We start from the raw sequence: 15,767 nt of genomic DNA, 5'->3' as shown, positions 1-15,767 counted from the left end.
CGGTTGGATGGTGTAAAAGCATGATAATCTCATTCAATGCCGTCTGCTGCTCACAGGAATGTACAGGTATCTTTTCTGATTGTTGCTGAGTTTACTGCATACTTTGGGGATAGGTATGTCGTGTATGCATCTGAAATTATGAGACTAGAAACTCCTTTCTGGGTTTCTGTCCTCGATTTATATCCTTCCCAAGGTAAGATGTCCGGCATCTGTGTAGTCTCTGCATTCAGGTTGAGGCAGGCAATCCAGTCAGAAGCTCACCCGTGTATGCCTATATTGGTTTCTACACTCTGATTGCAAATCTATGGAGGGTAAGAAAGATTTGAAAGGCTATCGCACGCTCACAGATCCTGAATGTAGAAAGCAAAGACAACTTGAAAGGTTTTTCTGTATCATTGGTTTTAATCTTTTTTAACTTTGGAGGATATACCTCGTGCTATGAATGTCCAAGCTCTTTGTTCTGTTTTTGTGAATCAGTGGAAAGTGCATGTAGCAAAAGCAATCAAGAATTCTTTTGTAGTTTCAACTTTGAGCCGACACAAATCAAGCGTTGACATATATGTTTGGATGGTAATTGGCACCCACTTCTACTGAATGCTAAAACAAATTGTCATTGCAGATGCAAAGTTGGGTTATGTCGTGATGCTGGGGAGGTTTTGAAGTGTAGAACATTGATTTCTTCTGTTCGTGGTTGAAGACATTGCAAAGATAGCTGCTGTTCATTTGGAATCAGCAATGCTTGCCATTTAATGGGAACCGTTCATTTTTAAAATGAGATTTTTGGCTATTACTGCTTAAGATATTGTCAATTACAGAAGACAAAACTGGGTATTGGTCCTGCTAAAAATGCAGTGATACTCAACTAATAATAATGTCTATTTATTCTTCAATTTGGAAAAATGTTGGTTTATCCATAAACATCCACTAGTTCCTCATTTGCGAACTTTCATTTTTAAATGTCTTTCTGAATTTGTTTACAAGTTTTTGAATGTATGCAAATGTATAAATCGTAATGCCCTTGAACACAGGCATCCACCAGTGCCCTTGAAATTGGAAGAAGAAGAAAACAGACGAATCTAACACTCTTCTAGCAAAATTTGCGTATGCTTTGTCAGGTAAAGTGGGAGTAAAACTGTCATTTGCCTTGGACATATGGCCACTCAATTGTAGTTTATGTCAAAATAATTTTACTATCTGAACTTTCTATGTTTTGTATCAACAAAAACGTTGCCTTATCTTAATGTACTGATTTTTATCATGTCATTCTATCTGAATGAACATTTACTGGTTGATTAGGGGCACCACTAACAGTTAATTGGGGAAAAAAAAAGGACTTACTAAAGTACTAATACAGACCATAAAAGTACTGTTTAAAATAATGGTTTGTGTTGTCTTTAGGCCTGTCAACGGGTCGGGTCTAGACCCGGATCCATGAAATTATTGCGGGTATGGGTAGGGATTTAATTCCGTTTCCCGGATCCGGATCCAGATCCGTTTTGTCAAACAAAAAAAGGGTCGGATACGGAATATAGTATTCCGACCCGTATTAGACCCGGATCCGGATATAAATGAATTAATAATTTAAAAAATATATATTTATCAATATAATTTGATTAGGGTGATGTATTTGAGTAAAGTCAATTTGATTTCTTTTCTTATTTGATTTTTTCTTTGCATTAGTTAGAAATTAGTTTACAAATATATTTTTTCTCATTTTTATTAGAAATTATAAATTTTGCTAAATTTGTTCGGGCAGACCCGACCCGGATCCGCCGGATCCGGATCCGGAACATAGAATAAAAGACCCGTCGGGGTAAACGGGTCGGATCCTGTTCCGGTATAGTAATTCGGGTCCGGGTCCGGAATAATGAATTTCGACCCGGACCCGGCCCGTTGACAGCCCTAGTTGTCTTGCATAATACAAATGAGCATTATTGGTCAATGGTCGACTGATGAAAGTTAACTGAAAAAGAAATGCTACTTTATGAACCAAAACAGACAATAAAGTATTTTGTCAAGATCAAAATTTTTTCTTAGAACTGGATCACCAGCAGAAAAATGATTCTGTACTGAACTTGCTCTTAAAAGGTATTAAATTGTTCGGTAAATCCATCTGCGCTATATCGACTCTCTCTTATTTCAGTCTTTTGTATTGTCATGTTTACAAAGAAAATGTGCCTCAAAAAAAGAAACAATGAACCGGGTATCCGGGGAATACTCACAATAAAGAACAACAGAAGCAGCTACAGAGTTTGTTAGTTCATTTGAAAGTAACAGTAGTGAACATGGAATGCAAGAAGCTTCTCAGAATAGATGCCTATTAAGTGTCATCCATCTGATGAAGAACAAAAAGGTATCTAGGAGAGTTTGAATCGGACTGTAACTTCCAACATAGGAAAGGGCAAAAATGGATGGCCCTTGTTTTGATCAAAGAAACTTTTGACCCTTTTCTCCCTGTTAGGAAGCCTGTAGAAATCTGTACAAGTATAGGGCATTTCAGTCATCAAATAAACCTGATATTACAAATGAAATATTAAGATCAACAAGTTAGAATAAAATTCATAAAACACCAGCATTACCCGGCCATTAGTTTTTCCATTTGCATTACCATTGCCAGGCCTCCTAATTTTCCTTTGTTATGGAACCCTGTTTGATAGTCTTGGTTAGTTAAGTAAGAATCTTCAGCTTTGAGAATCTCTTATGCAAAGCAAAAGTCCTAAGCTTTTCTTTCTGCTGGACCAATTGGGAAGCCTATCTGATATTGATTTGTTTCATGAGAGCTCAATTTAGCTGCACAATGTTAAGCAATAGGAAACTTGATCTATTTGGAAGTCCGAAATATAGGCAGCATCTCTTCTTCTCTAAATTACCAGTCTCCTTTTCTCTCTTCTTCACCTTGGCCCCGTCAAATGCATACCCTTGGAACTCCGTGCTTTTTAGCAGCATTTCCACCAATTCAGCTACGGAATCTGGAATATCAATACATCAAAAGAGAGTTAGGAAAGACTCTACGACCTTTTGAGTTATTTTAGACAGTCAAATAGACATCGTTAATCATCAATATTATGATAAATGTTTGGATACAATTCCTCACTGGAAACAAACTCTTGAAAACTGAAAGGTCCAATCTATACTTGTAAGCTGAATGTGAAAACTCAATTGAGAAATTAATGCTGCACCACTGAGCCCATCTTGACTTGTATGCAAGGTTTAGTCCATGTTCAATTTTGATGCAAATTAGTAAAATAGGATTTCAAAGCTTTATGGGAAGAAATTCTTCATTTTTTGTTTTATTGTCAGCAGAACAAATGAAAGGATTACAAACTAGAGAACGGCAACATTCAAAGATAGAATAACGTTGGGAACATACTTTCCCCTAATCTTCCTGGTTCAGTGTGGTATCTCAGACAACAAATGCTTTTGTACTGTACTTCAGGATAACGCAAAAGATCAGTTAGTTCATAGCTATAGTCAGAGGCGAATAAGAGTATCTACGTGTACGCTTAGGTGTATATGCCTTTGTGTGTGTTTGTGTGTGTCTGTGTGATACAAAGTGTACAAATGTACAATCTCAAAACAAACCAAATTTAGTCAGTTAGCACATTTCACCTGTTGCAGCACCGTGCATCAATTTAGTGGAAAGCATATCCCAGCAATCAAAAATTGCATCACCAAGCAGTAGCACAAGCTCTAAATGTAATTCCATGTCAATCTATACCGCTACAGCTTCATACATGCAATATTTATCTTGCATCACCGGTAGAAGCTTCTCCTTCAGTGCAGCATATATCTGCTCCATTTCCTTATGAGATCTGTCTGCTGCATAAAACACATGATTCTCACCCTTTACTTCTACTTGACTAAAACCGGGTACTTTATTCACTCTACTCTCCTTCATCCTCTTTCTTATATGAGCAAAATTGTCCCACAAACCGCAAGTAGCATACAAGTTAGATAGAAGCACATAGCTTCCTGAACTAGATGGCTCTAGCTCTAATAATCTCTCACCCAAAAGCTTTGCCAGGGCAACCTCCCCATATAACTTGCATGAGCCAAGTAGTGCTCCTAAAACAGCACCATCACATTCTCCTGGAGGCATTTGGTAAACCACCTTGACAGCCTCATTGACTAGCCCAGCTCGACCAAGGATGTCAACAAGACAACAGTAATGCTCTTTATTGGGAATGATATTATAAGCAGACCTCATGGAGTCAAAAAGCCTTTGGCCTTTCTTGACAAGACCTGCATGACTACAGGCCGTCAAGACTCCAACAAACGTAACCTCGTCTGGTTTATTGCCTGATCGCAACATCTGAGCAAATATCTGTAATGCTTGGTTACCATAACCATGATTAGAGTACGCGAGAATCATCGCTGTCCATGACAAAATGTCTTTCGCCTCAAGATTCTCAAAAACAAGTCGTGCTGAGCTAAGATCTCCACTCCTAGAGTACATGGTAACAAGAGCATTGGTCAATGAGGTCTCTTGCTCAAGACCTAGCTTGACGAGAAGACCATGAGCTTGCAACAGCTCAAGAATTCCTTCACATGCAATCACTACACTAGTGAGGGTAATTGCGTTAGCCCCACTGGATCTTCGTAGCATGAGAACAAAGTGCTTGAGAGCTTCATCTTGATGCCCATTTTTGGCATACCCATCAATCATGGCGTTCCATGTCACCATGTTGTGATTCGGCATCAAACTGAAAAGTTTACTAGCCTCAGACATGATGCCGTGATCAGCATAGGCTGATACCATAGCATTCCAAGCAATTATATCCTTGCTTGGCATTTGATCAAAATACTTCCGAGCCAAATCAATAAATCCTTTCTGTGCAAGCCCAGTAACCATTGTGGTCCAAGAAACTGCATTCGTCCACGGCATGCAATTAAACAGCCGCACTGCCTCATTCACCAAGTCATAATCCAAGCAGGCTTGGATCATTATATTCCAGGAATAAAGATTACGTTCAGGCATTTGATAGAAGAGCTGAAAGGCCTGATCAACTTGACCACTCTCCACATAAGCCCTGATCATAGCTGTCCAAGAAACCACATTTTTGACTGGCATTTGATCAAAAGTTTCCTGCGCCTGATCAATCAAGCCATTTCGAGCAAAACCCAACAACATTGTAGTCCACGAAACCACGTTTTTCTCAGGCATTTGTCGAAAGAGTTCACAAGCGTCATCCACCCTTCCATGTTTAAAATACCCAGAAATCAAACCAGTCCAAGAAAACACATTTCTACAAGGCATACGATCAAAAATTTTCCGCGCAAGATCCAGCTGACCAACCTTAGCATAGGCGTGTACCATTGCCGAATCAGCTACAATATATCTCTCAGGCATTGCACTATACAAACTTTCAGCTCTAGGAAGATCATTTTGTTTAAGATAAATCGTAATCATGGAAGCATAAGAAACGACATCTCTTTGCGGCATTTCATCGAACATCTTCCTGGCTTCACTTACTTTACCTTGATTACCCAAGCTTCTTAATTCAAGATTACGTCTATGGACACCCTTTCCCAACTCTAAGCCAAAGATGGTCGAGTTGCCCGTCAATTTTTGTGGGTTTTTTAGCATTACCGGAGTTGCATAGTCCCTGCTGCAATACCGTTTGGAAAGGGTGGGAAGTTTCAAGAAATGGCTGTAAAAGAACCATGAAGGAGAATTTGAACTCCTCAGGCACAGCCGCGCCGGCTGAGCCATTCACCTGAATGTTTTAGCCGCAATGAACTTCGTTGTTTGTACCTCTGTACACTTTGAGCCTACCTAGAAAGAAACTATGAATGGAAAAATATTGGCGGGCTTAACTTTGAGTGGATATTGAAGATATTTGTTGCATGCATGGCTGATAAGCATTCTTGGGTAAGATGTGGAAGAAGTGCTTCCTGGACTCGAGTAAACTCAGATGCAATTCAATTATAGTTTTAATCTTTTGCTGCTCTTTAACCAAGAATCCATAAACAAAGAAATTTCTTCTCGAAATTGAATTCATTTTTTGACAAAGATTGCCCCCCTACCTCTTTCACATTATGCAGTATCACACAGTTTCGACTGATACATACAAATTTGATGTATATTTTTCTGTTATTCTTTTGTTGATTTTCTAAAGGATGGATTTAGGGCTAGAAAGTATCAGCCTGAATCTGTAATTGATGCTGTAATAGGGGGTGGATTATTTTGGTGGAAGGATACATTTTCTGTGCTAAAGTGTTAGTAATTTAGGTTGGTTGATTATGAGTTTAAAACTTTAAGGTTGGGTCCATCTTAATTTTCTTGATGTGCTAATTAGGTGCCTTTTAGGTTACCAAATAAAGAAATCTTTCCTTTTATGTAAGTTGTTTTTGAGTGAATTTAAGAAATTTTATATAATTATTTAGCATTTTCATTTTTATCCACATGGATGGCTTGAAATTTAAAAAAAGAAAAAGCGTTTAAAATTGTATTTTTAACTTAGGGGTAATTTCTCAGAATAATGCGAAAACAAGAAAACATCACAAAAGTGATGCTGTTGAAGGTTGGCTTTCAGATTAAGGGTTGTTGCAAATATCATATGAGGTTTAATAAAAAATTTGATTTAAATTTCTTTTTTTTGTTTTAAGTTGGAACCAATTTATTTTGTTGAATTGCTGCAAAAGTAATTTGCGGCGGAGGATGAAAATTTTAAAAAAAATTCAATTTGGATTGCATTTTTCTGAATTTTTTATAAAAAAATTATTATAATAATTTAATATATGTAACTTAAAAAGGTGATAGAAAAATGTGTTCACGGAAAACGTAACAATTTTTTTGAAGAAAATCGCAATCCAAACGGGTTGCGGCGACGGTAAAAAGTTTTGTTTCTAAAAACTTTGAGGCAAAAGGTCCATGATGGTCCCACAATATTTTGAGAAGCCGCACATGTAATGTGTGGCAAAAGATCGCGGCCGTTCGTATCTTATTGTTTGGCTAATGACCGCACATCTAATGGCTTGGCGTCCACATCTTACAGCTAAGAGTTAGTACCAATTTTCTCCAATTTTCTTACAGCTTGGCGTCAATTATAGTTGATTCAGTTCCAGTCTTCAGCAACTCTGCAAGAACAAACAAAATTCATGAAGTATCATAAAGGCAATTATTAGAAATAAAGAAATACTTCAAATTCTGCAATAAAAATTTTGATAGCTTACCAGATTCGAAGGCTTCAAGTTCTTCCAGATTTTCTTCTACATTTAATTCTGTCTTGGAGGACCGAAACCAATCTTGAGCACATATTAAACTTTGCACAATTCTAGGAGTCAAAGAACTCCTAAATGTATCAAGAACACGACTTCCGGTACTAAAAGCAGATTCGGAGGCCACGGTAGAAATTGGGACTGCTAACACATCACGAGCAACTTTCGAAAGGATTGGGAATCTAAGGCTATTGGCCTTCCACCATAACAAGATATCAAATCTCTCATCATCTTCCTCACAATCCTCATTCAAATATTTCTCTAATTCAGATTTTGCATCCCTACCCCCAAGTTCCATTTTTCTCTTCTTAAACTCCAACTTGTACCGGTCAGTGATTGTTTTAGAGGCATCCCCATGTCCATAAAATGTAGTTTTACTCCTTTGAGATTCACTTGAAAGTGAAGAAGCATGAGACACAGAATTTGAGGCAGGTGTGTTAAGCATCTTGTATTCATTAAACAACTCAAACATTGCATCTTTTGCAAGGCCAGCTATTGTTGTACCATCGGACTCACCATACATTTGGCAAACCACAAATTCAAGGTATTCAAGTTTAGTTCGAGGATCAAGCATGGAGGAAATAAAAATCAGCATATTCATCTTTTCAATCTTTCCCCAATACTTATCATATTTCTCCTTCATTGATCTTGCCATTGAACTCAATTCTTCATTATCACTTGCTGTCATTTCAATTAAAATGCCATGAATGTGACTAATATCAGTGAAAAAATTATTTGAAATCACATATTTGGAACCAGAAACCTTCACAGTTAGCTGATAAAAGTTTTCCAAAAAAATTACCAAGAATCTAGCTTTTGTCCAATCAGATTTTGTTGGCAGATTTTCTAACTCTTGAAGCATGTAAGGATCCTGCTCCTCGAACCTCTCAAAAGCCCGCTCAAACCTTTGAGCTGTGTCTAGCATTAGATATGTAGAATTCCACCCAGTAGAGACATCTAAACAGAGCAATCTTTTGCATTCAGTTTTTTCAATTTCAACACACTCCTTGAATTTTTTCAATCTAGAAGGTGACTGTCTAACATATCTAACTGCTGCCCTGATACAATCAACTGAATCCCCAAGTTTTTTGATGCCATCATTGACAATTAGATTCACTATGTGAGCTACATACCTCACATGAGTCCATTTCCCCCTTAACACAGCTTTCCCCCAATTTTGAAGTTTTCCTCGTAAATAGCTGACAGCTACATCATTGGAACTTGCATTGTCAACTGTAACAGTTAGGATATCATCAACTCCCCATTCTAGTAGACACTTTTCTATGGCCTTACCAACTTCAGTTCCCTTGTGACTAGCAATAGGACAGAAATTTAGGATCTTTTTGTTCAATTTCCAATCATTATCTATGAAATGGGCAGTAAGGCACATATAGTTTATCCTTTGAATGGATGTCCAAGAATCTGTGGTTAAACAAATTCTGCCACTGTTATTCTTCAAGAGATGTTTCAACTTAATTTTTTCATCTAAATACAGCTGATAGCAATCTCTAGAAATAGTCCATCTCGAAGGAATTTTAAATGATGGACAAGCAGTCCGCATCATGTATTGAAAACCTCTACCCTCTACATGTTTAAATGGCAACTCATCAACAATTACCATATCAGCTATGCTTTTTCTAATGGCTTCTGCATCAAATTTCCAACTTATGAGTGCCCCTTTAACCTCTCCCTCTAATGTTTCAGTTTCACCCAAACACAAAGTAGCCTGGCCAGTGTGCTTATTTTTAGGATTTAGAGGACATTTAGCTACATGAGTATTAAGGGGAGTTGTACCATGACTTTTGGGATCTGCAGCTATGTCCTTCTCACAGTATTTACAAATTGCATGACGAACTCCATTCACATGCTTTACATGAAAATGATCCCAAGCTTTGGACCTCTTCTTGTACTCTCCTCTTTTCTTGACAAGACCAGATTCTTCACAACTTTGTGTTGTAGGACTAGGAAGAAGAGGTCCAGATGATCCTTCTTGTTCCAGCTCATTGCGACTTGGATTACTCTCACCATCATCAGTAGTAGACATACCTCAAATTTTTTGAAAATCTGAGCAAATAAATTATACAATTTAGTGCAACAATCAGTTAGCAATAAAATTGAAATAAAAGACTAGATGAAATTGAAGAACCAACTCAGGACAACATTTCCTCTCAAAATTGAAAATGGAGAGGAAACTTATAATCACTATTTCGTGAGAAATGCTACAAGTATAATAATAATTGGTCAATTTAGTTGAGGAGGCCTATTAGTTCCTGATTAACAATTATCATTTTTCTGCTTTCAAACTAGAAGGAAAGACATAATTTGGACCTATTAATACACTTTCCTAACTATATATACAGGTTCATTGTTCACAATCATCCCAAATTTAAGCCCTCGCATTCAAATGCTTGGCTTACCAAACCATGGAGAATTCTACGTCTTGACTAACATGCAGCCTGAGAACAGTACAACATGCCTATTTATGTAAATTGGAGACGAAAGTACAGATTTAAGAGACTTAATTGCAAATCTTCAAGAACTCAAGAAACGGGACTCATAATGTCAAAAGAGCAATTCTGATTGCTATTCCTTTTGTTTGATTCTTACCTCCATCAATTAGTCATTGAAATGGAGATGGAAAGTAAATCAGAATGCTTTAGTCATGTTGAATCAGATGGAAAGTAAATCAGATGGAAAGTAAAACAGTGTAAATCGGATGGAAAGTAAAACAGTGTAAATCGGATGGAAAGTAAAACAGTGTAACTCAATCTCCTCAGACACCACTTTGGCAACTTCATGTTGAATAAGAAGTAGCAAATTTAATTTTAAAAGCCTCAGCTTCACACCAATCAAACATTTTTCAACCAAACCCAAAATTACACATGTTTCAAATCAAATAAATTTCGAAATTATGGCAACTTATTAATCTACAAAGTGAAGCACTTAACTTACCTTCACCGGAATCAGCATTAGCGAACCGTGGTCCTGGTGATGGTGGATGCTCGGTCAGCAATGGTGGATGCTCGATCAGCAATAGTGAAGCCTCGGTCAGAATGGGAAACAGAGAAAGAGTCTAGGGGTGAGCTTTGAGCTTTCTATAGTTGAGGTCCTTGAGGAGAGGAGAGGACTGACAGAGGAGAGAACTGAGGAGAATGAGGAGAGGAGAAACGAGAGGAAGAGGAAGAGGGGACGGCGTCGCGGCAGTGCAGAGGAACGAGAGGAAGAGGGGATGAAGAGGACTGGAGAAAAGTAGCTAGTTTAGGGCACCGCGTCTGAAAATCTGAAATTGGACCAATATCCGGACATAATGTATTATTTCCTATGTAACTTAATTCGGGAATTTCGAAATTGAAAACGGTAAATTATTACCGTTTTACCGAAATGAATTCGAATTCGGTAAATCCGAAATGAAAAACTATAAAACCATTTTCAACCCTAATTCGATTTTACCTAATATGATATCCCCGATTTACCGATCAAATTACCGAATTACCGAATTCGAATTACCAAATTGAAATCGATTTCGGTCGGTAAATCGGTAATTACCGTAATTGCTCACCCCTACCTATTGGCAGTATTAGCTGATCTATCTTTCTTTCTTTTTTATGGTTCATTTTCTGGTGATTTAGTCTCGGAAACTTTTGTTTTCTGGCAGGTCTTTCACTTCTTGAGTGTCCTGGACTAAAAGCTATTGATCCGGCTTATGCCGGCGAATTTCTTAGAATAATTTTAAAATAAGAAAATATCACAAAAGTAGGATTGATTTTGTTTTTAAGGTTCGTTGCAAATGGAAAACTAGGTTTCAAAAAAAAAATTGATTTCAATTTCATTTTTTTCGTCGCCAAGGAAGTAAAAGGACTGGATTTTTTAAAAATATATTTTACAAGGTTTCGCCACACCTCAAAAGGGCGGTGAATCAAATAATTTTTTTTAAAGGATTCGCCGCACCTCAAATGGGCGGCGAATCAAAATTTTTTTTAAATATGGAATTGTGATAATTTTGCCTGCAAACCCCAACCCTAAAACAATAATCCCTAAACCCTCACAATAAAACCCTAATACGTAAATCCTAACCCTAAAAGCTACAAATTTAATTTAGGGATAATTTCATAAACCTCCCTTGAGGTTTCTTACAATTTCACTCGGCTCCCCTTAAGTTTAAGAAATTACACTTACCTCCCTTGACGTAATAAAATACCTATAATACCCTCTACTTGGTAGACAATTCTAAATTTAAGGCAATAGATTTACAAAATCCAAAAACAAAATATTTTTCTGTCTGTTGTCTATTTTCGCAATGATAGAGAAATAAATAATGAAATTTATGATTGAAATAGGAAGAAGAACTAGAGATGTGAAATTTGTCATATTTTGTTTGTTGCCATGAAATTTTTTTATAAAATGTCAATAATTACATAAGGATTTCTTTCATTAGATTGGAAATTTTTTGTTATGATTTTATTGTCGAGGTAGAATTTATTATTTACTTTTAAAATATTAATATTTTTAAGACCATAAGAAGGTTGTAATGGTCGTTCTAGGTCAGATTAGCTTGTCTTGAAAAGGTATTTGAGCATTGAGATAATGGGAGGTATGTGTGTGTGTGTGTATGAGTGTTTTTTTTTGTTTTACGTAGTAAGTTGATGCTATATATGCAACTTGGAATCTTTTTTATGGTTATTTGGATTTGAAACTTATACATGGATGGTTGTTAGAGATTAGGTTTGTTGATTTGTGCAAAGTATGGAAGAAAATGATTAAACATACTATATTTTGCTTTCTTAGTTTTGTACAAAAGGGTAATTTAGGATTTTTAAGAGAAAATCTTCCTTGTTGGACTTATATTGTTATATAAACAGTAAAAGTCGGGGAGGTATATGTAATTTTTAAAATTTGAGGGGAGCTCTCTGTAATTATTAAATACCTCAGGGGAGGTTTGTGAAATTATCCCTTTAATTTAACTACAAAAATTGTGTTAATTTCATAAATGGTGATTAATCATCCTATAAAAATGCTTTCAGCTTCCTTTTGGTTGAAAATATAAAATGAATTGAAAATTAAATATGCCCAAATCATCCATTTTCGAAATTTTTGGTTTTAATGCCAGGCAAGACATATTGAAAATTAAATATGTCGAATACATGAACAACATGTGTGGATATGCCCATCTGCAACACTTACCTTCATGTTTTCTATCATGTATCTGCTTAGCTAAATCCACAACAGACATCTCGAAAGGAACAGTACGAGAGCTAGATGGGCCAACGTCTTGACGGTCGAATGGGCTAACTGCCATCCGCATTTCTTGATTCAAGTATTGTAATGTCTCGAAAGCCTTTTTTTGCATTACTATCAGTCCAAGATGAGCACATTGCACAAGATTAACGGGATCGAGATACATATTACATAGATTTTGCAACTGTATGAGGTCAGCAATTATGGTGTAATGAAAGACCATCAGCTGCAAAATCCTCTATTATAAGGCTAGATGCCACCACTTTGTCTCGTACAAAATGATCAATTCCAGCAAAAAGTAATAATTGCAACTAGCAGAGGACTCAAACGCTTCTGCTTAAATTTAACATGTCATGAACAGCATCATGGGAAATAATACATGAACCACTGGGCCAATGGCTTAGCGGCCACCAGGGAGGGACTTAAGTCCCTCCTTGGGCTGTAGGTGAGGGTTCAAACCTCACCTGCAGCGAAAAAAAATTTAAGGGTTGTGTCATAGCACTCTCTTGGTCTAGTTGGGTCTGCATACTCATTAGCCCCTACCACAGCTTCTTTGGGCTCCCCCTCCCCTATAGATTAGGATAGAATAGGTTATACAAATGTATCGTTGCTGACAAAAAAAAATAATACATGAATATTTATATAATTATCTTCATGTTGAATGCAACCAGACTCTACCACAGCTTCTTTAGGCTTCCCCTTCGTTGCTGACAAAAAAAAATACATGAATATTTATATAATTATCTTCATGTTGAATGCAACCAGAGCATGGGAAAACTACAACTGATGATAAGACAAATGGACACAAATGGCGGTTTCTCCAAAAAAAAAAATTTAAAAATATTTCATGCTTCACCGCAAATGTAATTTGCGGCAATTAAAATTTTTTTTTTTCTTGGCCTCATTCTCCATTTGTGGCAAAACTTTTTGTGAAAATGAAAAAAGTTTAATATAGAAGCGAGCCCAGCATTACTTTTGTGATATTTTCTCCTTTTCGCATTATTTCGAGAAATTCGCCTGGCTAAAACAGTAGGTATGAAAATGCTCTCAAGATGTCCCCAAAAAAATTAATGAATGATTTTTATGTGTTTTGTAAATTATTCATAAGTTGCAAAATTTTTAATATATCTTGTCCAAATTATAAAATAAAAGTACGTAAAACGATTTCCTAACCTCGATATAAACTTAAAATTTTCCACTAAGGAAGTAAATTGGTAAATTTTCAAATGTTGAGGGATTTTAAATTGATTTGCCATGAGCATTAGCACAACAAAGGGCAATTTTGAAACAAAAATTATCTATGCACTTCCAAACAAAAATAGTTTTTCAATATTAATATTCTGAGTTGGGTTAATAAACAATGTTACAAAAGTTTTAAAATAAGGGAAAGTAAGTGATATTTATAATGCTCCGTGATACTAATACTGGCATTTTTGTGTGTTATCCAGTTTGGGGAAAAAAATAAATTATTGTTTTTTGCTGCCTATTACATCTACCTCCCTCGAGGTTTGTCCATATTACGTAACAAGCCTTATGATTTAGCCAAATTACAATCACCCCTTTGTCATTGACTGTTGTTTAACTCCGTTAGTGTGTATTGAGAAATGACAAAAAGGCATAGTTCAAAGATTCCACAAATAAAATGAAAAACTCAATAAAAGAGCATTTATAGAACAAAAAATGAAAATTAAGTCAAGGAATGAGACAAAACTCCAAAATTAGTAAGAAAGATAAATGGAGTAAAACTAATTGAGAAAAATAAAAACAAAAAATAAATGTTAAAACCAATGGAAAATTGAATGTCTTGAAACAAGCACTGAAGAAAGAAAACAGGACTATAAACAAACTATTTAATACCAAGAAAATGAAAAGGAAAAAGGTGAAAGAAAATGATAAAAAAATTTGAAAAAAGCTACCAAAGTGACTGGTCATCATCTTTTTCAATGGCTTTTCTTTCTTTCCACTCGGTTTTTTCCCCTACTTTTTATTTGTTCAAAACTCTATCCAAATTTGGTAGAATTTCATTAAAATTATCACCTAAACATTAGAATAAAAGCTCATGTACATTCAACTTGTTTTGTGGGGTTAATTGTTAGTGTTTTCGTTATCTTAAGTTCCATGAAAGATTAAAACTTTGAAGCTTAATACCAATACTTGCAGCTTTTGTGCTTCTTTGCCCCCCAAAAAAAAATAGTGCTGAAATCTTTGCTATTAGTCGTGGACCTCGTGGTATTGGTGTTGTTTGCTAGGGAGTAGGGAAGGGGGAAGAAGACGAGGAAGAGCTTTGATGGGCATTTTGGGGAATCTGTCATAACTTTGTGTTGAGATCGTTCAAACTTAGGGGCGAATTTCTAAGAATAATGTTAAAAGAAGAAAATATCACAAAAGTGGGGTAGTTTGGGATTGAGTTCTAATTTAAGGGTCGTTACAAATGGTAAAGGAGGTTTTCAAAAAAAAAAAATTGATTTAAATTTCATTTTTTTTCCTCCCTAGAAAGTAAATGAAGCGATATATATATATATTTTTAAAAAAGGTGCGGCAAAGCAAAATTATTTTTGTTAAAGGGTTCGCTGCACCTCAAATGTGTGACGAAGCTTTAAATTTTTTTATTTAAAAAAATGAAATCACGTCGATTTTGCCCATTAACCCTAAAACACTAATTCCTAAATCCTAACACTAAAACCCTAATATTTTATCGTACAGTCACTTGCCCAACGACCGCCTCTGGGAAAATCATTTCCCTATGCAGCTGGAACCACCATAGTCAGGCGAATCCTGGGCATCATTTCCCACTCTCATAACTGTTAAAAATATAAGCATTGTGAACGTCATATTAATTATGCATTCAAATGAAATAAGGATGCTCAAGCATCCCAAAGTTGTTCCATTCATACCTGTAGAAGTATATATAGGGCAACAGTGCAGCTTGTGATCGCGTACGAAGCTTTATACAGCCAGGAGTATAAACAAGTAAGTGTGGGGTTGCCCCAAATGACTCGTACCCTCTATGTCTTGCAAGTAATAAAAAACAATTTCTGTCACCGCAAATTTAATTTGCAGTGAAGGAAAAAAAATATTGCCCATCAAATCATGACCGTTGATCACCATGATCAATGATCAAGAGCTGCGGCATTTAAAAAAATATATCGCCGCAAATTAAATTTGCGACAAAGGAAAAAAAAATTGCCCATCAAATCATGACCGTTGATCACCTGCTATATTTAAAAAAAATAATTTGTAGCGAAGAAAAATAATGCCATCAAGTCATGTTGTCCAAAGCTTTGCCGCACATGGGATCTGTGGTTTCTCAA

General features: G+C 36.2%; 2 protein-coding genes and 1 long non-coding RNA gene across 5 annotated transcripts; 1 reads left to right on the top strand and 2 right to left on the bottom strand.

Moving 5' to 3' along the window:
- The first annotated feature begins 56 nt into the window (after window positions 1-56).
- LOC113741345 (uncharacterized) lies at window positions 57-957 on the top strand. The gene is made up of 2 exons (XR_003460594.2): window positions 57-381; window positions 620-957. It is a non-coding gene; the product is annotated as an uncharacterized lncRNA (long non-coding RNA).
- A 1,118-nt stretch (window positions 958-2,075) lies between these two features.
- Window positions 2,076-6,222, bottom strand: LOC113741924 (uncharacterized). Of its 3 annotated transcripts, XM_027269588.2 has the most exons (4): window positions 3,610-6,222; window positions 3,371-3,425; window positions 2,580-2,969; window positions 2,076-2,476 (listed from the first exon to the last, which is right to left on the bottom strand). In XM_027269588.2, the coding sequence occupies exon 1, from the start codon at window positions 5,711-5,713 to the stop codon at window positions 3,713-3,715; it is 2,001 nt and encodes a 666-aa protein (XP_027125389.1). In that variant the 5' UTR covers window positions 5,714-6,222; the 3' UTR covers window positions 2,076-2,476; window positions 2,580-2,969; window positions 3,371-3,425; window positions 3,610-3,712. The 3 variants fall into 3 exon arrangements, with proteins under 3 accessions (XP_027125389.1, XP_027125387.1, XP_027125388.1); XM_027269586.2 differs by having other exon boundaries at window positions 2,076-2,969; XM_027269587.2 differs by lacking the exon at window positions 3,371-3,425 and having other exon boundaries at window positions 2,076-2,969.
- Window positions 6,223-7,030: 808 nt separating this feature from the next.
- LOC113740766 (zinc finger BED domain-containing protein RICESLEEPER 2-like) lies at window positions 7,031-9,265 on the bottom strand. The gene is made up of 2 exons (XM_027268290.1): window positions 7,177-9,265; window positions 7,031-7,080 (listed from the first exon to the last, which is right to left on the bottom strand). Exons 1-2 carry the CDS (start codon window positions 9,263-9,265, stop codon window positions 7,031-7,033), a joined length of 2,139 nt encoding a protein of 712 aa, XP_027124091.1.
- Window positions 9,266-15,767: the final 6,502 nt, after the last annotated feature.

This window comes from Coffea arabica, chromosome 4e (genome assembly GCF_036785885.1).
Source record: "Coffea arabica cultivar ET-39 chromosome 4e, Coffea Arabica ET-39 HiFi, whole genome shotgun sequence".
Taxonomy (NCBI): Eukaryota; Viridiplantae; Streptophyta; class Magnoliopsida; order Gentianales; family Rubiaceae; genus Coffea; species Coffea arabica.
Note: the sequence above shows the minus strand (reverse complement) of the source record. Positions and strands in the feature narration are given on the sequence as shown.